Source organism: Lissotriton vulgaris, chromosome 3_1 (genome assembly GCF_964263255.1).
Source record: "Lissotriton vulgaris chromosome 3_1, aLisVul1.2, whole genome shotgun sequence".
Taxonomy (NCBI): Eukaryota; Metazoa; Chordata; class Amphibia; order Caudata; family Salamandridae; genus Lissotriton; species Lissotriton vulgaris.
The window spans coordinates 1,607,475,172-1,607,501,435 of record NC_141689.1 but is presented as its reverse complement, the minus strand read 5'-3'; the positions used below and the strand labels follow the sequence as shown (position 1 = coordinate 1,607,501,435).

The 26,264-nt window shown below is 43.6% G+C and overlaps 1 protein-coding gene across 3 annotated transcripts in view; it reads left to right on the top strand.

Annotated features, from left to right (window-relative positions):
• SLC44A1 (solute carrier family 44 member 1) overlaps window positions 1-15,718 on the top strand; it is a 576,430-nt gene extending 560,712 nt beyond the window's left edge. Inside the window, exons 15-16 of one of the 3 annotated variants that reach the window (XM_086962088.1) lie at window positions 11,094-11,174; window positions 14,921-15,718. In XM_086962088.1, the coding sequence (XP_086818214.1) occupies window positions 11,094-11,174; window positions 14,921-14,944 (105 nt within the window). In that variant the 3' untranslated portion in view covers window positions 14,945-15,718. Of the gene's footprint in view, window positions 1-11,093; window positions 11,385-11,862; window positions 11,982-14,920 lie in introns of those variants that run through there. The other 2 variants (XM_086962089.1, XM_086962087.1) reach the window with 2 other exon arrangements.
• The last annotated feature ends 10,546 nt before the right edge of the window (window positions 15,719-26,264 follow it).

Here is a 26,264-nt window from a genome sequence, read left to right as displayed (position 1 = left end):
TCCCCTATAGGAGGGATGTTGTATTGAGCATCCCGGGAGCCTTATAAAACATTGCACGGGGCGTACTCTTTTAATTATGATCACTTCTCCTTTGTCCCTGGGTGTCAGACCTCCACACTATAATATAAACACAACAAAATAAACACCAAAAATCCTAGTCTATAATGTAAGTGGGGTCTACTCCGTGGGTGCTCATGTAAGTACCAGCAAGAGTAAAGTTAGGTTCGAGGCATATGGGCTGCAGACCACTCACTATTGCATTAGATCACCATCTGGTGGTGGGCCCGGATGATTACACTTTGTTGTTGTCTTGGAAGAGTCTTTTGTCTGTTGGGTGACTCCTCCCTTAGATCGTAGTGCGCATGGGCATTGACTCCATCTTCAGATTGTTTTTTTCCGCCATCGGGCTCGGATGTGTTCATCGTTCGGTCCCGTTACCAATCTCTTTTAGAATACATAAATCTATCATAATACCATTGGCATCGTCTACGACAGTGATTCTGGTTACCTACGTCGAAGAAGGGCTTCACTTCTTGATTCCAGCATTCGGCGGGCCCAGCTGAGCCATTGAGCCTTTGGCTCATGGAAAAAACACCCTTCAAGAAGTGCCCTCGGTGTGGACACAAATTCCCTCACACCGACCTTCATGAGGTTTGCAATCCGTGCTTATCTCCACATCACAAGAGTCTAAACTGTGAGGCCTGCGCTTCGTTCCGGTCCAAGAAAACCATCTGGGACCGTCGAGCTCGAAGAGTGATGGCGCAGTCCTCTTCACCGACACCAGACCTCATCATAGACGAGGCTCCAATCGAAGTAAAAGCAGAACAGCAGCAGCAAGAAGACATCGCTTCCGAAGCAGAGTATTCGGCTTCTGGAGTCGAAGATCAATCCGAAGACAACGATCTTCCAGCTGGTCAACAGGTTGTGAGTGCAAGCGTCGACCCTGTTCACCCCACCATACCGGGACAGGCTTCGGTTCCACCTCCACCTTCCAGGTGCGCACCGACCAAAATCTTCAGACGCCCCACCTTCTGGCTCGGCAGCGAAGAATATAAAAAAGCCTCCAGTCGACTCGGGCTCGAGTCAGTCTGTCAGTCCCGAAAAGCAGAAGGTTCTTAAGCCAAAATTAACACCGGCACCGAAGCATCCATCGGTACCAAAAGCGGTCGAGCCGAAAGCAAGTTCGGCGCCAAAAGAGGTTCCCAAAGCTACCGAACCAAAGACCACTCCGGTTCCGAAAAAAATGGACCCGAAGACTGCTCCGGTACCGAAACATACTTCGGCTCCGAGGGTATATGAGTCCAAACGTACCCCCGGAACAAACATTTCGGATCCAAAGAGCACGGATCCTAAGAAAAAACAAGATAAGTCTTCGAAACCAAAACCCGCTCCAAAGACAATAGACACTGTAAAAGCTAAGTATTTCGCCCCCAAAACAGTTAAATTGACGCCGAAAAAGTATTTTCCAGTAGAAGAACTTTTCAAACCTGACCCAAAGCATAAGAGACTCTTCATATTAATCCAAAGACTGGACTTAACACTACAGTGCCTGAAAAGAGGAAAATGGACTATCCTAAACCACCACCAGTTCCTCTAAAAAAGCATGCTCAAACTTCCCCCATGAGGATTTCTTCACCAGAAGTAGAAATACCAATAGATATTTCTCCTGTACATTCACCATCTAGTACACATAGTCTTATATCACAAGATGAGGATAATGAGGATAGATACTCACAGGGGGTAGAGAGGGAACATTACATAGACAACATTAATGACCCGGATGATATTCCTGGGCCATCAGGTGACCCATGGGAAGGTTATAATGCACCAGATCTGCCACAAGATGATGCATACCCGTCTAGACCATCTCCCCCAGATGACACTATTGGGTTTACACAGCTCATTCATAGAGCAGCCACTTTCCATGGAGTAGATTTCCACACAGATCCAGTGGAAGAAGACTTCCTAATGGACGCACTACTGTCGTCACATAAGACCACAACCACACTTCCAATATTTAGTGAAGTGGTAAGACATGCACCCGAAATATTTAAAGACCCAGTCAGAGCCAGGGTAATTAACCCCAGACTAAAAAAAAAGTACAAAGCGGCTCCAACTGATCCAGCATACATTAAAGGACAGTTGCAATTGGACTCACTAGTAGTGTCAAATGCGAGGAAAAGGGCTAACTCGCAAACAGGGGATGCTCCACCCCATGACAAAGAGTCTAAGCTTCTAGATGCTTCAGGAAAATGCACCATCTCACAAGCAGGCAATGTCTGGAGGATTGCTAACACGCAATCAATACCTTCCATACCCATACAGCTCGACTTAGGTGTTAAACCCATTGAGGATGTGGCACGGTATAGACCACTGGCGTTTTGGCGTCGTCTGTGGACTACACCCGAATTATCTCTGTTTGCCGAGGCTATCCTTGAAGTGAGGGGGCTTGAAGGGGCCCATAGGGTACCCTGGTTCTCTCATCTTAGAGAGCTCCTGAAAAACCTGAGCTTGGAGGTGCTATGGGTTGATCCAGCTAGTGCTACCTTCCCATCAAACAAGCATTGGAAATGCAATAGGTCTCGCAGTAGTAAGGTTTGAGCTATAGGTGTTATTTATTTTTTTGTTTTTTATTTGTGTTGTTTTTTCTAAATAGCTAAATTAATAGCTTTCTTCTTTACAAAGCCAATAGTTATAATTTTTGTAAATGTGACACCTCTAGCATTTGTAAAGCAACATGTTTTGTATTAACGGGACTTATATGTGACTTATATGTATTGATATAAAAAAAATCAATGGCTTTAAAAAAAAATTAATAATTAATACGTAAATAAAATGGATTTTATTTTATATTGCCAATAGCTTAAAGTTTATTAAATATATTTAGTGAAGATGCTGTGGTTGCGCTGAGTGAGTGAGTGAGGGTGAGGTGAGTGAGGGGTTGAGGGTGAGGGGTTGAGGGTGAGTGAGGGTGAGGGTGAGTGAGGATGAGGTGTTGAGGGTGAGTGAGGGTGAGGGTGAGTGAGGGTGAGGGGTTGAGGGTGAGTGAGGGTGAGGGGTTGAGGGTGAGTGAGGGTGAGGGGTTGAGGGTGAGTGAGGGTGAGGGGTTGAGGGTTGGTGAGGGTGAGCGAGGGGTTGAGGGTGAGTGAGAGCGAGGGGTTGAGGGTGAGGGGGTGAGGGGTTGAGGGTGAGTGTGAGTGAGGGTGAGGGGTTGAGGGTGAGGGTGAGTGAGGGTGAGTGAGGGTGAGGGGTTGAGGCTGAGTGAGAGTGAGGGGTTGAGGGTGAGGGGTTGAGGGTGAGTGAGGGTGAGGGGTTGAGGGTGAGTGAGGGTGAGGGGTTGAGGGTGAGTGAGGGTGAGGGGTTGAGGGTGAGGGGTTGAGGGTGAGTGAGGGTGAGGGGTTGAGGGTGAGTGGTTGAGGGTGAGGGGTTGAGGGTGAGTGGTTGAGGGTGAGGGGTTGAGGGTGAGTGAGGGTGAGGGGTTGAGGGTGAGTGAGGGTGAGGGGTTGAGGGTGAGTGAGGGTGAGGGGTTGAGGGTGAGTGAGGGGTTGAGGGTGAGTGAGGGTGAGGGGTTGAGGGTGAGTGAGGGTGAGGGGTTGAGGGTGAGTGAGGGTGAGGGGTTGAGGGTGGGTGAGGGGTTGAGGGTGAGTGAGGGTGAGTGGTTGAGGGTGAGGGGTTGAGGGTGAGGGGTTGAGGGTGAGTGAGGGTGAGGGGTTGAGGGTGAGGGGTTGAGGGTGAGGGGTTGAGGGTGAGGGGTTGAGGGTGAGTGAGGGTGAGGGGTTGAGGGTGTGAGGTTTCGGGTGTGTGACGGTGTGTGAGTGTGAGTGTGTGTGAGGGTGATTGAGGGTGAGAGAGGTGTTGTTAGGCAGAGGGTGTGTGACGGTGTGTGAGCGTGAGGGTGTGTGAGGCTGAGTGTGAGTGAGTGTGAGTGAGGGGGTGTGAGGGTGAGGGTGTGTGAGGGTGAGGGCGAGGGAGTGTGAGTGTGTGTGAGTTGTTGAGGGTGAGAGTTAGGGTGTGTGAGGGTGATGGTGTGAGGGTGATTGAGGGTGTGTGAGGGTGAGGGGATGAGGGTAAGGCTGTGTGAGGCTGAGGGGTGTTGATGGTGAGAGAGTGTGAGGGGTGTGAGTGGGTGCGGCTGTCCGGTGTAGTGAGTGTGAGCTTGTTGTGAGGGGTGTTATTTTTTGAGGGGAGTGAGGGTGTGTGAGTGTGAGGGGGTGTGAGTGTGTGTGAGGGTGAGTGTGGCGGGAAGAGGGCATCAGCTGGCAAACCAGAGAGCTCCCTCAGACCTTGGAGCGCCAATTGGCTCTGAAATGAAAGGCCACTTCGCCACACACACAGTGTACACACTTCCAGCTGCTGAAACTTTGTTCATCTGTGCTTTCACACTTGTAATCAAAAGCCCGGGCCAACCGCGTAATGGCCCGACCACTCACGTCTTATTCCAGGCCGAATTGTAATGCAACAAACATTGTGGGGGTTGATCGTGTGTCTTGTTCTGCAGAGAGCTTTCTGTTTTCACAAGCTAGAAAGAAACCGGGACCGAAAAAAAACTTTAAAGTATGTGCCACACAGCTGTTCAAAAACTGATACGCATGGTTTCATTCTTCTTGAACGCAGTTATCATTTGAAAAACTGTAGTTTTCTTGAAAATCCAATATTTAAAATGGGACGAGTCGCAAAATACATAGAACAAAAAAGTTAATTTTCGAAATGCATTGCTTTACACATCTGTTTTTCACACTACTTTTAACGTGCATACCCATTGATGCAATTTAGGGTTGCATGCATGTGTCTGTGTATATATTTATATATATGTACATACATGTTTACATTCATGTTTATTTTCCTGCAAGCACACTCACACGCTTAGACAACCTTCATACATGTTAATGTATCTATCTACTACGTCGAGTATGTGAAGCTGTGTCTTGCAGGCAACGTGAACAGTCGTAGCGTGTTTGTAGACTTTATGGTAACCGATTTGTTATGTGACCTTGAAGTCGTGTGCCCCACCATGTCCAGCAGGTACATTAAATTTATGCACAACCACTGTAGAGTTCACAGGAGATGAGCAGTGCAGGGATGCCAGCCTAGAATGAGAGCAGCTAAGCACAAGGTAGTGCAGTATCGCAGGCCCTGGAGCAATGATCAGACGTCTCAATTCAAAAAGTTATTACCCATGCGTTGTGGATACGATGCATCCGCTACTGCGCTTGGAAAACGTGCGAACGAGTGCCAATGGCGTAGGGGCAAGGTCTAATATCTTACAGCAGCCACAATGCAGAGGGCCCAGGGCGTCAAGCTCAGAGGAAAGTGGCACTGTGCTGGTGAAATGCCCTACATGCAGTGTAACTGCTGCACCCAGCCCCCTCCGCAGTAGAGGAAACGACTCCATGGGCGTTCAGCACCAAACTTTGCCCGCCAGACTGCAGAGTTCAGGGTAGCGGAATAGTTCTCAGCGCCACAATTGTGATGGTGTCGGAGCGGCCTAGATAACCCAGAGTGACAGGAAAAGTGCGCTTCAGGCAAGGATGCAGGCAGAGTAGCTCGGGTATGAAAGAGGTGGATTTATAAGCGTACTTGAGGTAACCCTGATGTAGCGTGGGGCGCAGTATGCTCAGCGGGGGTTGCTTGGGCCAGACAGCTTCACTTTATGCAAGGCTTTGCCTGCTCTCGATCCCCGCAATCTGGTAGGGCACGAGCCGGCGAGCAGGTAGTGAGCGATCCGCTCCAGAGGTACCAAGCCCGGCTTGCAGGGTGAAGTAACTTACTGTGGAGGCCCGCCAGGGGCCGGTGACGTGAGGATTTCCCGGGGCCAACATTTTGGAAGTTGCGAGGTCGGGCCTCTGTCGCAGAGTTTCCTTCACCACGTGTGCACAAGGCTCTTGCTAGGAGATCCCTGCTCGTTACAGGAATGCGTACGCCAGTGTTTGGCAGGATATGTGGGCACTAGCGGAGTAGGCATATTGGCTGACAGGAAGGTTCAGACTGAAGCGTAAGTCCATTGAGGCCTATCGCCATGTGGAATCCCTGGGGCTCATGTAATAGCAGTTGCCACTCAAACCAATGCAATAACAAGAGAAACACCGAGCACGGCGTCAGTGTTGGCATTGCTGGTGGGTAGGGGGTAAGTGGTGATTTAAAAAAAAATGCGACACGGCGAGCAGGGGAGGGGGCGGAGCGGGGAGAGGGAACAGACGGAGGGAAGGCCAGATAAGGGGAGGAGAAATGCGACACGGCGGGCAGGGGAGGGGGCGGAGCGGGGAGAGGGAACAGACAGGGAAGGCAGATAAGGGGAGGAGAAATGCGACACGGCGGGCAGGGGAGGGGGCGAGGGGGGAGGAGAAATGCGACGTACGGATGAGGGAACTGATGTGCACGCGCTTTTAAGCTCAATGCGCATGCGCATTGAGCTTAAAAGTCACGGGCACTGCAAGGAATCGCCACGATTCCTTGCAAGTTGGATAAAGAGTGCATAAGCCCCCATAGTCTCGCTTGCTCGATGCGCATGCGCATCGACAGGCGAGACCTAAAAAGGGTCTTAAAGACATCTACTGGCACTGGATCGGAGAGAGGAGATCCACTTTGGTTGTTGGCCCTTTCATGTCTTTGGAAATTTTGGTTATTAAGGATGCCCCCAGATACGAGGCCTATTGGGACTTAATAACCAAGCCGAAAGATCGTAAATTGTACCATCAATTACGAGTTGGCTCGTTACCTGTGTGGGGGCTAACGCACTCCTGGTCCTCGGGGGGCAGTGATAAATGTCCTTTCTGTGTAGCAGCAGTAGAGAACATCGAACACATTCTTCTGCTGCCCCATGTATTTGGTACCCAGAAAAATTTGGCTTTCACCGGTTTGCCGCTCACTGGGTAGTAGATCTGCTATTGCAGCTATTAGTATCTTAAAAACTGATACTACTCCCCTTCTCGTCATTGGTGTAGCAAAATTCCTGAGCTGGGCCTGGTCACTCCGTAGTCGCAATCTTGGAAAATGAAGTTTCTATGTTATTTGCTTTTATGTGTTTTTAGCTGCAACTTAGTATTGCTTATAGGTCATCATGGGTCTTCTTACATCATTGTTTAAATTTAATACTTTTTTAACCTGGTTTTAAACTGTAAAGTATTTATTATCTTATATACTAATCTGTATGAACTGTATTTTTATGCATATTGTCTTTTATGATGTAAATCGAATAAAGACCTGTTTGACTTGACTTGCTAACACGCAAGCTTTGTTAGCAAGATATGATAGAGCTCATTATGATGAGTTAGAGTCACTCATGCAACACTTGCCAGAACAATATAAAACCGGGGGCTTCTGACCTAATACAGGAAGGCAAGATTATTACAAATACCTCCATTCGCTGTGCACTAGACACTGCAGACACAGCCTCTAGAGCAATAAATACAGGGGTAATGTTGCATAGACATGCATGGCTACGCATCTCTGGGTTCAAACCAGAAGTACAAGCCAGTATTTTAAACCAACCATTTGACCAGCAACACCTTTTCGGGCCAACAGTCGATAGTGCACTACAAAAGATGAAGAAAGATACAGATACGGCAAAATCCATGGGAGCTTTACAATCGCTAGCCCATAGACCTTCCTTTCGTCGCTAAAGGTTTCCAAGCTGACAATACCTCCTCTTCTTACAAAGCACCCAGCCAAACCTCGCCTAGTAAGGGATATTGTCGAGGAGGGTATAGAGGAAACAACAATAATGGCAGAGGTAGAGGAAACAACAATCGCAACGCCTCTACTCCCAAACAGTGACTTCACTTCCATCTCCCTAGACCATTCCACTCATGTCGGGGGGAGGTTACAACATTTCCTACCTGTCTGGAACTCCATCACCACAGGCAGGTGGATAAAACAAATATTTCAGTCAGGTTCTTGCCTGGAGCTCACTTCCACTCCTCCAACCATACCACCCAGGCAGAGTCCCATGTCACAAGAACACCTCATACTACTAAGACAGGAGGTGGCATTTCTACTGCAAAAGAATACAATAGAACCAGTCACAAAATAACATAAAAAAACAGGAGTTTATTCTCTATACTTTCTCATACCCAAAAAGGGCGGGTCCCTCAGACCTATTTTAGATCTAAGTCCCTTAAACCTGTACATACAATCAGACCACTTTCATATGGTCACACTACAACAGGTTCTACCATTGCTAAAGAAAGACAACTTCCTTGCCACATTAGATCTCAAGGACGCCTACTTCCACATTCCCATCCATCAATTGAAAAGAAAGTACCTACGGTTCATACTAGAGGGTCAGCACTACCAATTCAAGGTACTCCCTTTCGGAGTAACTACAGCACCTCGAGTGTTCACAAAGTGTCTAGCAGTAGTAGCAGCACACTTAAGAAGGGACAACATTCATGTCTTCCCATATCTGGACGACTGGTTGATAAAATCCAAGTCATACAACCAATGTGTGCAGCTCACGCATCAAACGATATGCCTGCTACGCAAACTGGGATTCACAGTAAATCAAAAGAAGTCAAATCTCCAACCGTCCCTGTCTCAGCAGTATCTAGGTGCCACAATAGATACATCCAGGGCAATAGCGTATCCCAACCCAACAAGGATACAAAGTATGCAATATCTTATGAAAAGATTCCAGCCACAACACTCACTGCCAGCTTGTGTGTTCATGCAATTAATAGAAATGGCATCTTGCATTTTCATAGTACCATACGCAAGACTACAAATGCGCCCCATACAAGAGGGCTTGGCAAGTCAGTGGAATCAGGCTCAGCAACAAATAACAGATCTGGTGGTGGTAGACGACCGGACATATCGCTCTCTGCAATGGTGGAACACCAAAAAGCTTTCCAAGGGCCGGTCGTTTATAGAACTTGTTCCACAAATAATACTAACTACAGATGCATCTCTCACAGGATGGGGAGCGCATTTACAAAGACACACAGTACAGGTTACATGGACAATGCAACAAAAACTACTACACATAAATCATCTGGAGTTACTGGAATTTTTCTAGCTCTAAAATAGTTTCAGCATTACCTATCAAACAAAGCTGTACTAGTCTGGACGGACAATATGACAGCAATTTACTACATTCAAAAACAAGGAGGAACACACTCCCTACAGCTCTCCCGGCTGGCGCAGAGCATATAGAGGTGGGCCATTCCTCAGAACATTTTTCTGTTAGCAGAACATCTACCAGGAGTTCACAATCAAGTTGCAGATCTGTTAAGTCGTCAAACAAATTTGCGTACGCTTTTCCACCTCTCCCACTAATTCCATTAGTGGTACGCAAGCTACAGCAAGATTCTCTCACATTGATTCTCATAGCACCAACGTAGGCAAGACAACCCTGGTACACCACGCTACTAGAGATCTCAGTGGTACCACATCACAAATTAAAACTCTCCCCACATCTACTGACACAGAACCATGGAGAGATTATGCATCCAGACCAAATGCAGCTCAATCCAGCAATTTGGCTCCTGAGGTCTTAGAATTTGGATATCTAAATTTACCACCTGATTGCATGAATGTCATAAAAGAAGCAAGACGGCCTACCACTGGAGCATATTATGCAACAAAGTGGAAAAGGTCTGTTGTATATTGCACAAATAACAACCTCAACCCCTTAGATGTTACCATAAAAAAACATCATAGGCTACCTGTTACATCTGCAAAGATCTAACTTAGCATACTCCTCAATCAGGTTACATCTTGCCGCTATAGCAGCATACCTTCCAAACAGACAACATTTGTCATTGTTTAGAGTACCTGCAATAAAAGTGTTTATGGAAGGACTCAAAAGAGTAATTCCTTCCAGAATACCACCCTCTCCGGTATGGAATATAAATATTGTTCTCACCAGACTTATGGGTCCTCCTTTTGAACCATTACATAAGTGTGAATTACAGTTTCTTACATGGAAAGTTGCTTTTTTAGTAGCTGTTACCTCACTCAGAAGAGTAAGTGAGATCCAGGCATTAACAATTCAAGAACTATGTATACAACTTCATCACAATAAAGTGGTTCTTAAGACAAATCCAAAGTTTTTGCCAAAAGTTATTTCACCGTTCCATCTCAAATAATCTATTGAGTTGCCAGTATTTTTTCCCCAACCGCAAACAGTTGCGGAAAGAGCTCTACATACATTAGATGTAAAAAGAGCGCTTCTTTACTACATTGATAGGACAAAACCATTTCGTAAAACTAAACAACTGTTTATGTCCTTTTCTCCTCCACATAAGGGCAATCCTATTTCAAAATCCGGCATTGCAAGATGGATCGTTAAGTGCATTCAAATTTGTTCCCAAAAAGCAAAACGCACTCTATCCATTCCCCGTGGGGCTCGTTCTACCCGTAAGTTAGGGGCATCTATGGCATTCTTAGGAAATATACCATTAGATGACATTTGTAAAGCAGCTACATGGTCTGCTCCACACACATTTACAAAACACTACTGTGTAGATGTGCAGGCAAAACAACAAGCAAGTGTGGGCCACGCTGTACTCAAAACATAATTTCAAACTACTGCAACAGATGCGGGTGGTCTCCGCTAAGGGAGAAACTGCCGTGCAATCTTTCGAACGGAAAATGCTACTTACCAGTATGCATCTGATCTTGGCATATAGGGCTGCAGAACCACACACGCGCCTCCCTGGCTACCTGTATCTGTTCCAGTATTATCTTATTTAGATACACAACATATGGTCATCTTTATCTGTAATCCTACAACTCCATCATTTGCCCAATGGCGGAAACAATCTAAAGATGGAGTCGATGCCCATGCGCACTACGATCTAACGGAGGAGTCATCCAACAGACAAAAGACTCTTCCAAGACAACAACAAAGTGTAATCATCCGGGCCCACCACCAGATGTTGATCTAATGCAATAGTGTGTGGTTATGCAGCCCTACATGCCAGGAAGAGATGCATACTGGTAAGTAGCATTTTCCTTATTCAAGCTGCTAATGGAAAGTTGAACTTTTGTGGGCCAGGAAAAGTCCATGGCTGTGACAAGAGATGTTTAGAAATATATGATAAAAACATTTCTTTAATGAATTGGTAAAACTGAATTTACCTGTTTTTGCTTTGCAGGAATTTGTAGAGAACAGTAGAAAATCAATGAAAGATAACAGCCGAGGGAGTGGTGCAGAAGGCAGAGAGTTGAAACCGATGGTAGGTGCGGACCACCAACTGGCCGTCCTCCAGGAATTTCATTTTTACTTTCTACCGCTCTCTGTCTTCACTGATTGGGTGGCTTCGGGTGATGTCTTTGCTCTCTGCATCACTCAAGACTTTCTGCTTTTTCTATGTGTTTGCTTGCCAATCATCTGGACAGCAGAACTTGTATCACAGCTAAGACCATCTCCTGTAAAAGTCAGCTGAAAGGAGCCACATAATTCTTAAATTTGCAGCAAGAGGGTTTATAAGCCCTTATTTCAGCATATGCAGACACCATCTATTTTGTTCTCAAAAAGTTATGATTTTGGCAGTTAATTTTGAGAATTTATAAAAATACAAAGAATTGTTGAAAATAAGAAACTATGATCGATATTTTTGTTTTAACATAAAACAGACATAAATAGAGATTTCTTAACACTCATAGCAAAAAGAAATCACTTATGAGGGAAAGGTCTGTCATGTTATTAACCAATAACCCTCCTAGCAAAAATGCATTGCAAGTCTTTGTGGACTGAAACATGTGGTCTTCCTTCAGTTGACTGGAAACATATTTCTCTTCCATCTGTACCAAACGTGCTTGTGTTGATATTGTGTTCTTGCTACAGTTTTCTATTTTCTCTCCTTGTTCATTTTTTTCTGTTCTTCCTTGCTTATTTTTTCTGTTCTTCCTTGTTTCGTGAAGAGTTGCATCAAACCATACAGATAAAACACGCTCCGGTGGTCTTGAGAAAGCCACTTTTGTACGGGACGCTTTTTCAGCTTTGATGATGAGTGGCTGCTTTACTACAGGAAAGCAGTGACACCAGGTGCGAACGTGAGAAAGCTTAGTGTGCCTTGTTATGATGACCAGGGTTTAAGGCGGTTGGGGGAATTTCATATCTCAGCATGGGACTTGATTCTTTATTGAGAAGATTGAATTTCACTAGAACAATCAATTGGATACATATTGCAGAAGGCTTTTTTGCATGTTGACTGTTTTAAAGAATGCTTTAATTAGTCATAACTGTCAAGCCACATTCTGGGGAAGAAAGGCTTCATAGAAAGTTGTAACCTAAATCATTGAGAAAAACAACTTCCACAGTCCTTAAAACATGTCCTGAAAATGTAACTCAATTCTTTATAGTGATTTTGAGTTGTTTTGACTGTAAGGATGGGAGCTATTGGGTTACCGTCACCTTAAATCAAGTCCTTTGTCAGATGACCGTGACTGTAGGCACTATTTACGATGCAGGTTTATTTAGTGAGGTTAGCACATGAAAACTATGCACTCATCTAAGATATTAATTTCACATGTACTTCTGTACATATTTGACTTGTAGATTTTCCTGCTTCTGTGCTGTACCAAACCTACCATAACTCCCTTTTTATAATATTCCTGTAGATGAAGATGTGCTATTAAGGTGCATTTTCTAAATCACCTTAGAAATAAATACTTCTGCTGAGTTGTTGGGTAGAGCCAGAACCTCCATAAATGGCAGAATTAATCCATCATGACTAAGAGATACTGACATTGGGACCAAACATTCCATGGTGACTTACACTCGTATTCCCCAGTTTTCAGACAGTGTTAATGGTCCTGGTGATATGCAAGCTCGCCCTGTACATGACCAAATACCTATTTCTGTCAGGTTGCACGATTTGTGCATTTTCAGGACTCCTTCTAGATCTTTCCATCTGTGGTACTTAACTAGTTCTGTTGAGAAGTATTATGGCTCATTTATGATGTTGGCTTTGTGATGTGCCACAGAACAAAATTGTTTTGCATCTGGAGAAGTTAAATGACCCACAGGTATAACTATAAAAAAAGAACTTAAGGATTTCTAAAATATAAGCACCTGATTACGATCTTGGCGGACCGGGTTGCTCCGTCACAAACGTAACGGATATCCAGTCTGCCCTATTACAATGAAAAACCAAAAGGGATGATGGACGCAGTGTTGACAATACAAACATTCACCCCCAGTCAACTGATCTGGGTGTAATCCATCACCGTTCTTTAGCTCACTCCGCCACCCCAGTTCAGACATGGCCATATGCAAATCAGTCCAGACCCTGTGCCTCGTGGGAACAGTCCAGCCCGAACTGCCAAGCCATGTCTTCTCTGGACCGGAATCAAGCTTCCTAGGACCAGTTGCTGACATTACAGCCGTCTTCCGCTAGGCTGTCTTGAATCCAGTGGCAAAGTGAGCAAGGGCATCAATTCTGAGCATACCCTGCCAACTTAGGGCGAACAAAGAAAAACCAAAGGGGATGATGGACGGAGCGTTGACAATACAAACATTCACCCCCAGTCAACTGATCTGGGTTTAATCCATCACCGTTCTGTAGCTCACTCCGCCACCCCAGTTCAGACATGGCCATATCCGTCCATCATTTCCTTTGGTTTTTCTTTGTTCGCCAAAGCTTGTTTCCGGTCCAGGGAAGGCATGGCTTGGCAGTTCGGGCTGCACTGTTCCCATGAGGCACAGGGTCAGACTGATTTGCATATGGCCATGTCTGAACTGGGGTGGCATAGTGGGCTAAAGAACGGTGATGGATTAAACCCAGATCAGTTGACTGGGGGTGAGTGCTTGTATTGTCAACGCTCCGTCCATCATTTCCTTTGGTTTTTATTTGTTCGCCATAGGTTGGCAGGGTATGCTCAGACATGAGTCCCTTGCTCACTTTGCCACTGGATTCAAGCAAGCCGGGCTGAAGACGGCTGAAATGCCAGAAACCGGTCCTCGGTAGCTTGTTTCCGGTTCAGGGAAGGCATGGCTTGGCAGTTCGGGCTGGACTGTTCCCATGAGGCACAGGGTCAGACTGATTTGCATATGGCCATATCTGAACTGGGGTGGCAGAGTGGGCTAAAGAACGGTGATGGATTAAACCCAGATCAGTTGACTGGGGGTGAGTGCTTGTATTGTCAACGCTCCGTCCATCATTTCCTTTGCTTTTTCTTTGCCCTATTACAATTTCATTATATCCTGTGGAACTTGTAATATAGAGGACGGGATATCTGTCATGTTTGTGACGGAGTATCCTATCCGCCAAGATCTTAATCAGATCCTAAATACCTTAACTCCACATATCACGAAATTAGCCACTTTGATCTCTCACCAAAGTAGAACAGTGAAGCTCCTTTTCACCCCTTTCCAAATTCTTCTTAAAGCATTGAAACAACTGAGAGGTTGAGTGGTTAAAGTAGGTACTGTTTTGGGGGAAAGATTTTCCTCTTTAATTGCAACTAGCTATACTGCTTCAGTACCATACAGGGATATACAACCATATCTGGACACATCAACTGTAATACAGCACTGCAATGCAATTCTACGGAATAAATTCCAACCAAAAAGGCAAATCACAACTTGATAGTAGGCATTCCAAATAAAAAATTTTTTTTAAATATTTTGCTGTTCATAAAAACAAATCCATTAACTTTACAAATGTTATTTTAAATTAAATCTTTTGATAGATCACTTAATTCACAATGTCCGAGAAATATACCCTCAAATTAAATGGTTCTCTACTTAGACTTAAAAACATTGCCCTGATAAAACATTTCTAGTACGCAAGTTAACGCATGCCAGCAGTCGCGCATTAAAAATGTACAGGCTCGGTCTGACCCAAACTCAAAATGGGTAAAAAATGTACGTGGGCTGTGTGTGTGTTTTCAATCTGCTCCCATCTGTGACATCAGTTGTTCTCTGTTCTTTGGAAGGAATGTTTCTAAACCTGTGTCATGTGACTTTGTTTTCTAGGCCTCTGGGACAAGTTCTGCTTGAATCTCACCCAGCCGCCATGGAACCCCCTGACATTCCAACACAATCAAACTAAAATTGTCAACATCACAAACCAGGGTTTTGATCCTCTTTTGGCATTGGTTAATCATGTGATCTCTTCATACGGGTGACACTACATGTGACATTACCATTGTTACGCTGTGTTTTTTTATTCCACAGATAACTGAAAATACTTCCTTTGAATGCCACAGTTTTTCTAACAAAATTGTGGACAATGTCATAATTTTATAATGCTGATCCATGTTAACCAAATGTAACTGGATCAAATGACACGTAGAACACTATAACCTAAAATTGAAGCTTTTTGTCGTTTGGGAACTTCCTGTAACAATTGGGTCCAGAAAGAGGTTTTGGTATAATGTGCGTGAGGCAAAGTTCACAGATTAAAAATCCAGAGAAAGAAAGCTGGATAAACTTTGCAATTGAAAACAGAAATCACAGGTGAGCATCAGTTGGGGCCTAGTTAGAAAATACGTATTGTTGTTTTTTCTTCACTAGTTTGTGGCGAAACTATGCTGAAGTCTACACCCCCACAGATTTGTTGCTATTTTCTTCTTGTGTCCTCCTGTTCCCAAGGATGCGCAGCAAAAATCAGGTCTGGGATCAGTTGCACAAATGTACTTTATCCTACCAGATTTATCTAAGCTTTTCAGATGGTTGCTGGTATAAACGGCTAAAGAGAACGCACAATCTACGCGACCAGCCCAGAGTTCAAATCCAACCTCATCAGAGAGAGAGTATTTGTGGACCAAAAAAGCAAATAATTAAGAAATTGTAGCTGGGTAGGTGATGTAGTTACCTCTCAGGGATTATTGGAAAAGGTGTATTCAGTTGCATATTTCAGACAACTCAAACTACTTTTTTCAACATTTAAATCCTAAACATCAATGTAGTGGACTTTCATCAGGACATAGACGCAATGAAAATGTCCACAAACCAGACTTCGTTTTAGGGACCGTTTGACTGAATGAAGCAGAATATACATGCAGAATACCTCAAATGCAGGAAGTGATTTGTTCATCTGTCAGTTTACAGCCCTGAAGAAAATAATGCATTTGAAAAAAGTAGGGGCTTGATTTAGAGTTTGGTAAACTGGCGGATATCCCGTTCATCCTATTACAAGTGCATTAGGATAAATTGCCCTTACACAAATGCATGTCCTAAAGTACTTATAGTATGGTGGATGGGATAACCAACTACCACAGATATTTACTTATGCACCAAAGAACTTAAGGGGCCAAGCGAGCCCACACAATATACAAATAAGCATAGTGAATGTGTCCGTTTTGGTAAATTATTATCATGAGCCGTACTGCTGAATGCATAATTTTAATTCTATTGAAGAAATCATGGTTTCAAATTGCTTTTCCACAGTAGACCACAGAATGGTTGGAAGTGCCATGCCTGGCTCCAACCAAGTTTCACTCATGGATCCATGAGGGGTTATAGACAATGCTTATATGTACAAAATTCAATTTTCACATTTGTGGACATCTTATATATATATATATATATATATTTTTTTTTTTTAATGCAATTTTTCCAGGCTCCCAAAAGAAAGGGGTTATCTTGCCCCCAAGTGAACTATATTGCAATGAATTGCAAAAGGCCATGTGTTCATTGTTTATCGCCACTGAAAGGTAATACTAATGGCAGATTGTACTGAGAAAAGAATCCTATTAGCTCGGTAGACAATGCCCCCTTCATTGGTTATAAAGATAACATAAGTGACAGACAATATGCATGTATCTTTCATCATTAACTTTGTCGGTTGCAGCCCCCACATACTCTATTTATTACATCTAAGATAGGATTATCAATAATTTGTATCCGGATAATCCATACATTTGCACAATGTACCCTTTATCTTTGTGAATTTCTGCAGATAGCCCTTACTTTGGTATTTCTCCATCACTATGCATCAGTCGATCTTACAGCACCAATCCCTGAAGCAGGGGTCTGAGATATCCTCCACCTGCTTGCTATGTTGCTTTAGGCTATGTCATGTCCAGTATAGCCAAGTATCATCCAGTATTTGGGGAGAAAGTGGTTAGCCACACCTCCAGACTCCCCTCTCCTCCCCCAGTTTGCTCAGTTTCTTTGTTTTGCCTTCCTTGAAAACCGCAGCGTCATCTATCCAGATATGCTGTGGGCCTACCCTCCTCCAAAACACCTTGATTCGTAGATATTCCCACCATATGTGCCCATAGTCACCCCTGTATCCACATTATCTGCGACGGATCCAGTCGCATGAAACCAAGGCTTTCAGTTGTGTATATGTGTAGTATGCTGAATGTGGTACTTAAAGATGTACCTGGTGAAAACCTGCCTTCATAACAATTGTTCAGGTTGTTCACATCTCCATCCCCATTCAAAGTTGTCTAAACTCCCTACATTTGGGCAGGGCATGTCTGAATTGTAGATATTTAAAAATGTGGATCCTATGTAGACCAAATGATGCTTCCAGATCTTCTTATGTCTTTCATATATCGTCATTCAGGTTATAGCAGTCTTTGGGAGGTGGGGTTCTATCATCTTATCCTATCCTGCCCTCCCAGCCTATCGATCTTGTTTCTGCTTTCCACACCAGTCTGACTGTGATCATGGACTCAGTGCAGTGTAATGGAGGGGGGTCTTCAATAGATCATTATCAGGTATACCCTTTAATCCATATAATGCCCCCATCAGTTCTGTAGGTAGACTCATCTTGTAGAGAAAATGCCCACTCGTTGAGTTACACCAGATTCGAGGCCCTCTCGTATCTTCGAATGTAAGGTAGCACCCCTGCCCACCAGCCACGAATTAGCCCCTCTTTCTCACCCCCCGCCCCCCAACATAAATCTTTGGATTAGCACCAATGTTTTGCCAATCACCCTGTTCATTTTTACCATTGTCTCTGGGGTGTTGTGAACCACTGGGATCCAACCGCGCTGCTCATCTTACCACCCACCCAGGTGGGGAATTTGTCGGCCTCATTTCCCATTTCCTGGAGGTGCATTTGCTTAAAATATATATTTTCTTAGCTTCACTTTCTACAACGGATCTGTATTGTTGTCACTTGATCTCAAGTTGTCTATCTAGTTAAAAGGAGGCGCTCTGATTCCTAGTACCCTCGAGCATTTGTAACACCCCATCCAGATGTTTTTTTTGGGCTCAGTTCTTCTTCAGACCTGTTATCTTGAAGGTAGCCTGTCCCATGAGCACCATGGTAAAGGCCTCCCACAATGTGATTTTGAATTCAGTCAAACCCATGCTCACTAGAAATCAATAAATGGTCCGAGACAGCACGATTGCGCATGTCCCAAGCACTGACTTGAACTATGTGGCTCGAATGTTGTTATATCGGGGCATAATCAGATATATACCTCACAAGCATATTTGTGTATATAAAACCACCCACATCACTCTTGGGGATGTATAAGTAGTCAATACGCAAGAGGGAACCATACTTCCCGGAGAAAGAGAACTGTTGTGCGTCTCCAGGTGCTACCCTCCACAGGCTGGCCCATCCATGAGTCCACAACCCCTGCACAGTTTTTGTATCTTTTTTAGTTGTGAAGTTGGATTTAACTGCCTAAAATGACATGCATCAGAAAGTTGAAATTCTCTCCCCCCCCCCCCCCCCCCCCAAACAACCATCACAGACAGTCCGTCCATGTTTTGTGTGGCGTGAACTCAATTTGCAGATCATTATCCCCTTGCCACTTGAGCCCCTACAGAAATCTGCTTGTATCAGCTGTACATATTCGTAAGGAAGTGGCATGTTAACCAGTTAAGAAGGTTTCATGTAGGATTGGTGTGTCCTCTGGCATTAGCCCATTCTTGATTTTATGTGCCTGCCCATTGACGTTCACAAGATTATATTAAGAGAGTAGTTCCCAGTCACTCCTTGTCTTGTGCGTGTGATATTTGGCCTGCTGTATGCCTGTTGCACAGGATGGTTCAACTGTCTGTTGATCCTTATCTAAGGCCTTAGTTCAGTTTTCAACATTTTAATATTAAAATCATCTCACATTTTTCTGCGAAGGCTTAGTCATGCATGGATATTAAAGGTCGCATATTTTTTTTTAAATAAGCAAAGTCAACAACAACAACTGTAGCATTGCTTTGTAGGGCAATATATATCGGTAGAGTGGTAGTGGGTCCTACAAGAAAATGCTCCAATTTATTTTTCTCTATGTGGCAGAAGCGGCTACTGTTAGATGGAATTAACGGATGAACCAAACAGCAGAAACCACTTAACTAATATGAGCCTTTAATTAGCTAAATTAGCAAGTCCCTTTGAACAGTCTCTTAATATACATGAATGTTATTACCTGTTTAGAGAATGGTCCACAGCCCTTTTTTAGTAGTTGTGTTTTACTCCTGAAGTCCCGGGAGTACTGCAGTGGTCTCTTTGCAAGAAGTAAAGTCTGAATACTACTTTTGTGTCAGTACCTAGCCAACACGATAAAAATATGAGCAGTGATACTTCTTGACAGGAACAGCAATTCATAGCCATTCACTGGTTTTGGGTCTGATCAAGGATAACCAAAAGTAAACATCCTTGTTTCTAAGGTTAGTGGATAGATGCTAAAAAACCTCTTTGCTATAGCAGCAGTTTCTGTAGTTCATGCTTGCTGTATTTCATGGCTTATTTTCATGTATAATAGTCCTTTGACAGGTCCTACTCGTAAGAGATGCGAAAGTAGGACATATTATGAGACTGAAATAAGGATGTGGAACCAATTGTTCTAGGAGAGACCCAGCGATAAAACGCAAAATATACTACTTTTTCATCTAGTCCAACAGTTTTTAACACTAATCTTTTTTATTGATTTTTTATTTTGTTGTCACTAGATGTAAGCAGCAATCTTAGTGCATAGCTGAATTGACTATCTAACATTGTCTCATTGTTGTGCTAACTACAGGTTATACTTGTATTTCTACATATTGTCCAACAAGCTTAATTTTCCAAATCTTTTGTGACCGAATCCTGGATCTTTCTTGGGCTGGATATTCCTCATGGTTAAATAAGTATGAACAAACCTGTAGCAATACTTTTTTACCCTGTTGAGACAGTCAAAGGTTCATATATAAGAGCTGAGGAGGTGAGCTCTTCCTTACTGTTACTTTTCCTGAAAGGATATCAGAAATCTATAAATGCTTTGATATGTTATGACTATTCTGATGGCCAGCACTGCGCAGGCGCCATGTTGCCATCACCTCTTGGTCAGACTCAGTTTAATGAAGACTAAGCAAGACTGGTTACCCAAGCAGAGAATGGCCAAGCATGAGCCAGCGACAATCCCTTGACATGGAAAAAGGTGAATGGTCTTGCACCTCAGCTGCTCTACATAAACCATGCTGCACCATCTTGGACACATTTGGCGATAGGATACTGCAGTTCTGTGACTGTGATTCCCTTCTGTGTGTGTTGATTTACTGCTGCATGAGGCATCTTCATCCTAAACTGGGCAAACCACAAGAGCACAGCTTCGTGCTTCTGCACAATGAGCTGACAATGAAGATCAACGGGATCATGTGCAACGACGTTCCGGTGATGTGGGACAGCCAACCAAACTCACTTTTTTTATTCTTATTTTTATTTTACTTCCATCAGTCTGTGCCCAAAAGCTTTTGATTTGTGGATAAACTGTTTGTCTTGAAGGGATTTTATTGACTTGTCAACTCAGATCTAAGTCATCTTTACAATGCTGAGGGATTTGCTTCCACGACATGGTGCTGCACCTTAGAACATCCATTGTATGACTACATTGAGCATCTCTGGCCAAGCCTTTGACAGGAACTGGTGGCTCCTGCTCGCTTTTATGACTTTGAGCATCATTGTGTTACTTCTGAGAAAGGGAGCAAGTTTTTTTTAAATTTTTGTTTTTACTTATCTCCACACAGGAACTGACTTTGGTACCGCGTTCTGTATGATGTGGCATAGCACGGAAACATTTTGTAACGGTTCACCAAGCAATTCCGTGTTTTTGTTTTTAAACTGTTTGAGATAATGAAGGTCCACTTTTTATATGGCTAGATTGTACAGTTCAAATTTAACTTATGTGATACTGTTACTTTCTTTTCTGTGAAATCACGTGATGTTTCACATCGTATGCTATGCACACAGGCCAATCGGTAGGTGCCTGATAAGGGGAAAGTGAGTGATTACATGCACTTGTCCCGGAGCCCAACCACATTGGTTTGATTAAAAATGTGTTTAAAAGTTAATCCATGATAGAGGATGCTCAGAAGCATTTCCATCGGCCACCTCTTAATTCCCAACTGTGCAGTTTTGTATCACCTACCCATACTGTGGAAACTCATAGTAATGATTGTTCTCGTTCTACAAGACCATTATTTAAAAAAGCAAACAATAATAACTTTGCAACGACGACATAATTCCTTATACTCCAGTAAATACACATGGTTGCTATATCTTCCCTCTAATGTTCAAAGGTTCCTTTCAGTGGAGTCATTCTGTGGAAGAATTCTGTATGATGCTAGTATTGACATAGTTATTGGAACAACAGAGTTAGTACAAATATTGCATTTTATTTTCAGAATTAGATGGTCCTGATTTCAGATTCATATATGAAGACGTGATCCATTTAGCAAAATGACCATACCATGTTTTACTGGTTTGATGCCCCCAAAATTTAGCACTTCTTATAAAATACAGGAAACTTCTAGATATAAAAATTACTGTGCGGTTCTAATGCTTTTCTTTTATACTGCAGACCATTTTTATAATTTCATGGGTTCATCAACTGTGATGATCCTAATATCATAGCTGTGCACAGTGCTGCAGGGTTGAAACAAGCTTATGGTGTTGCATAAATTTGTCAAAGTTCATATCTCGCTGCAGTATAAAAACAGGCTTTCCATGACAGACATAACCGCCATTACCGCACTGCAGGATTTACCGTCCTGTGGTTCTCACATGTGTATTTGCACTGAATGTCTTAGAAGGTGTTGAGGCCACTGCTGATAGATCTGGCTGTATTTTTTGTGCTGAGAGCATTCTGTACGTTTTTCCAATGGAATTAGTTAAACTGGTGGTATCGTTTAAGAAGTTAAAACGTTTTGTAAGACGAAATGTAAATAAAAAAGTGATCAGTACTGCTCTATTAAGACTTTCTCTACAGACTTACTGTTTCTCAGCGTACTGAAGCCAACTGTATTTTAGCCTACAAAATGTATAGATTTTTTTATGTGACAAATAAAACATTTTTGTATGGAAACGTTGTTCAAGATGGATTCCTTGGTGGTTGTTATTCTTCAATGTGCTGCTGCTTATCTTTTCCATCCACCCATGCTGAGCATGCCTGTGAGTGACTATAAATAGAAAAAACTCAGGAAGTTTCTGCTTCGCAGAAGTATTGGTTACTAGGTTGTGGATAATGAGTGACCTCCCTGAATCTTACTGCTGTGCAGGCATAGAAAATAATACAAGCAACACATGAACCTCTCCACTGTCGGAATTTGAAGGATACCATTCCTACTCCGTATACTCTAGTTCCCTTTAATCCACTTTGAGATTGTCTTGTAATAGTTCCTTGTACGGTATCACATTTTAAAGTAGATGAAAATGTATTGTCGAGAAAAAAAATCAGATCCTAAGACACCTACCTGTGTTCCATGAAAGGCTGCCAAACAAAGTCATGCAAAAGGGAGAGCCTTTGTTTTAAAGAGGAATAACTTTTAGGCAAGTGATTACAAATGGAAGTTTCCTAATATAGTCTGGTTGCTGGAAAGAGAGAGAAATGGGCGCTAGACCAGAACAGATCAGTGGTGGCTTTTGGAGCATATGCTGCCAGTGAAAACCTTTCCTCCTGATGATGACTATATAAATCCTTTCTTTCCACACTAAGCAGAACTCAGATCGTTATTTAGTCTGAAGTTGCATAGTGTAGTTGGGATCCTGTAGTTGCCCAAACCAACTCCAAAGCAAAACAGCCATCCATTGCTGTGTGCTACACAGTAAACATGCAGCTTCTGAGATGATCCATCTGCGACTATAAAGCATCTTCAGTGAGGTCTTCTTTAGCTGACAGCCATGTTTGTACTTTTGGTCATTATGATTTATTGGGTTCTAGATTACAAACAAGGCATACTGGAGTGTGCACAAACAACAAGGTCATTGGATCAAGCACTGATGATGATTATGAAGTCCCTGTTTATCTACTGACCTGTTGCCCCAGTGGTGTCCTGCCCTACCCAACTCCATCAGTTGTAGTACCCGACCTAGCTCTCAGCATCGTACCTCAAAGTCACACTCTGCTGTCCCTCCCAATTCCATTGGCATGCTCAGCTTATCCTAACGTTCACCATATTCTACCGGCAAAGCTGCATTGTCTGTCCTGCCATAGACACCTTGGACATGCCGTGCTCCAACATCTGGGTTCTACCATGGTTGCTTCTGCCTCATCAGTCTTGCAACTCTTGTCACCGTGGCCGAGTCTCATGTGCAGTCCAGGTTCTCTAGACTCACTCTAGGGTGATTTATCAGCTTGAAACTCAGACCTGGCCAATCAAAATGCAGATTTTGAAATTGTATGTCCCCCAACTGTCTGTCCTGTGTATCTGGTGCCGCACAAGTGGAGGACTAAAGTGGTTTGAGGTAATGGCCTGCTCCTATTTTACGGTGCTGTTAAGGAGTCAACCCCTTGCCTCAAAATACCAGACTGGGCAATTAGTTTCAAATATGCTGGTTGCTGTACATGTGTGAAAGTTCAGCCAAGTGACCACCCCTTGCTAATTCTATGTTTTAATCTGCTCTAAATGTTGTGCTTCTTGCCTAACAATACGTTGGTACATAATGTAGTAGTAGGGATATCCAGGTATATGGGGTTGTCCAAGATGGTGTGTATATTAAGACAGTGGGTTCAAGAAGTAGATCACTTCTATGGTACCGATAATTATGAATTTCTGATGGATGCTTTTAGCTACAGATTCCTTACCTTGTTCAAGACTGGATCCAGAATACTCAAAAAGAAGTGCTCCTGCACTCTGGTCGCACCTTGCTACTCCGCATTGATGTTGTTCTGCTTGGAATTGATAAACGGAGTGCTGCCTATGCTCACAGATGAAGTTTTGGGTAGGGTGAGCAACCCAATAAACCCATGCGGGCTTGGGCAGTAGAAATGTTTAGAAAATGGGCCAGCAAGGGATTTGTTTGTGAAACAATTTTTTAACGAGAGTGAGAGGAACTGTACTAAGTCAAGTTACCACACTTTGTCAAATTAGTGACTAAAATATTTTGAGAAAAAACATCAATAATGTTACCACACTAACATATTGAGACAGTAAAAAGGAAAGCAAGAACCAGGTATTATTGTATCAAAAGATTATTATTTTCTTAATGGCAAAAAAGTGCATAGGGTACAAAACAATGCAAGTGCGATATAAACGGAATGTGCTTTAGATATTCCTGTACTATATCACAAAATGGGGTCTAAGCTGCTTTACTAATAAAAACACAATGATTCCAAAACAATAATTTGAAAATCAAAAAGTGATTACAACATTACAGGCAGGATTTAGACGCAGCGGTCGACGTTTCGGTCTTTTGTGGATGACTTCATAAGACCATCATCAGGACTTGAATTTTAAAGCATATGGAGATGGTTGACCCTGAAACAAATTAAAAATTCCGAGGCAAATAGTTCCCAGAGGTAGGTAGAAGTGTTGTTCAGCAGTGTTGGATATACAGCGTATGAATAAATCGACTGGATCCAGCAAAAAAAGGTTAAGTTTTAAGATGATCACTTATCGATGGTGATGATCGATTTAAATCTCTCTATTCAGGTCAGGGATTGTCCTTTAGATCCAGAATTCGGAGTGTCCAAGGAATAAATTAAGGACAGCGCCTTGTTTTGATTATTCAATAATCCGGTTTTGAGCAATACGTCGGAAAAAACGCGATCGCAATGTACAGGACGGCAACAGCATTCGCACAGCAGCCACAGATGTCAGCTTCAGCCACGGGTCCAGAGCGCTTCCCCTTTCTCCTCTCTGTGAAGTGATTTGCTCCAAATTGTTATGCTAAGCCTGCTGGACACATACTTTCATATCCCCATACTGCAGGCCTACAGACACTACCTACAGATCAAGGTGGGTGTTACTTTTCCGTGTGCATATTTCAGCCTCACCATCTGCTTGGGTGTTCACAAAGGTAATGGCAGTGGATGCAGTCCATCTTCTGAGATTACGTAACTAGCCTTCCTCCTAGCTTGACAACTGGCTGTTGATTTCAGGATTTCTACAATTAGTTGTGGACCACCTCCAGAAAACGCAAGCCTCCCGCTGAGGTTCTCAGTCAAACTGTCTAAGTCACACCTGACTCGTTCGCAGAGGCTCTCCTTCATCGGAGCCATCCTGAATACGCTGCACTTTCGATTCTTTTATCCACACCAATGAGCCCAGTACATTTGGGCCATGATCCAGATGTTCCAGCCTCTGTCCTGGTTCTCAGTAAGTATGGCTTTTAGACTTTTGGCCTAACAGCCTCCTGCATCCTGCTCAGTGACCATGCCTGATATCACATAAAAGCTTGGCAGTGTGAACTGAAGTCTCAGTGGGCTCAACACCAAGGGAACCTATCAGATTCTATTCAGGTGTCGGAGGGGACTGCAAAGGATATGCAGTGGTGTCACTTGCAAATGGACCAGTGGCTGACCCCCTTCCCAACTCAGAGTTGACAGTGGTGAAGGGTGTATCTCTTCTGCGTTGGGTAAGTTGCCTGGGAGAGGTGGAGATCAGAGGAAGACCTTACTCCACATCAGTTTGCTGGAGTTATGGGGATTGGCTTGGTGCGGAGGGCCTTTCTCGCTTTCATCAAGGGACAGCTGGGGCTACACTATTGCCATGTGGTATTACAACAAGCGGGTGGGACAGAGTCATGTGTCCTGAGCCAAGAGGCCCATTGCTTCTGTAGCTGGCTAAATCTTCAGAGGATTTTCCTGGTGGTACATCACCTGATGAGATCTTTAAACACCAGAGGGATTAACCGGTATGCCTAGCTGATCACAAATGGCAGTTACACCCAGAGGTGGCACATGTCCTCTTCTGACAATTGAGGGGGAACAATTGCTTGATTGCTTTGTCACAGCTGGGATTTTGCATTATCGGAACCTTCGCACACTGTAGTTCCCAAGAATGCATTCTCTCTAAGGCTCATTGCGCCTAGAGTGGAGCAAGAGAGTCCTGTATGCCTTCCCGTTGCTACCCAGAGTTCTGATGCAGATCGGGAACAACTGGGCCCAAGTCATCCTAGTGGCACCTGATTAGCCAAGAGAGTGTGGACCCCAGAACT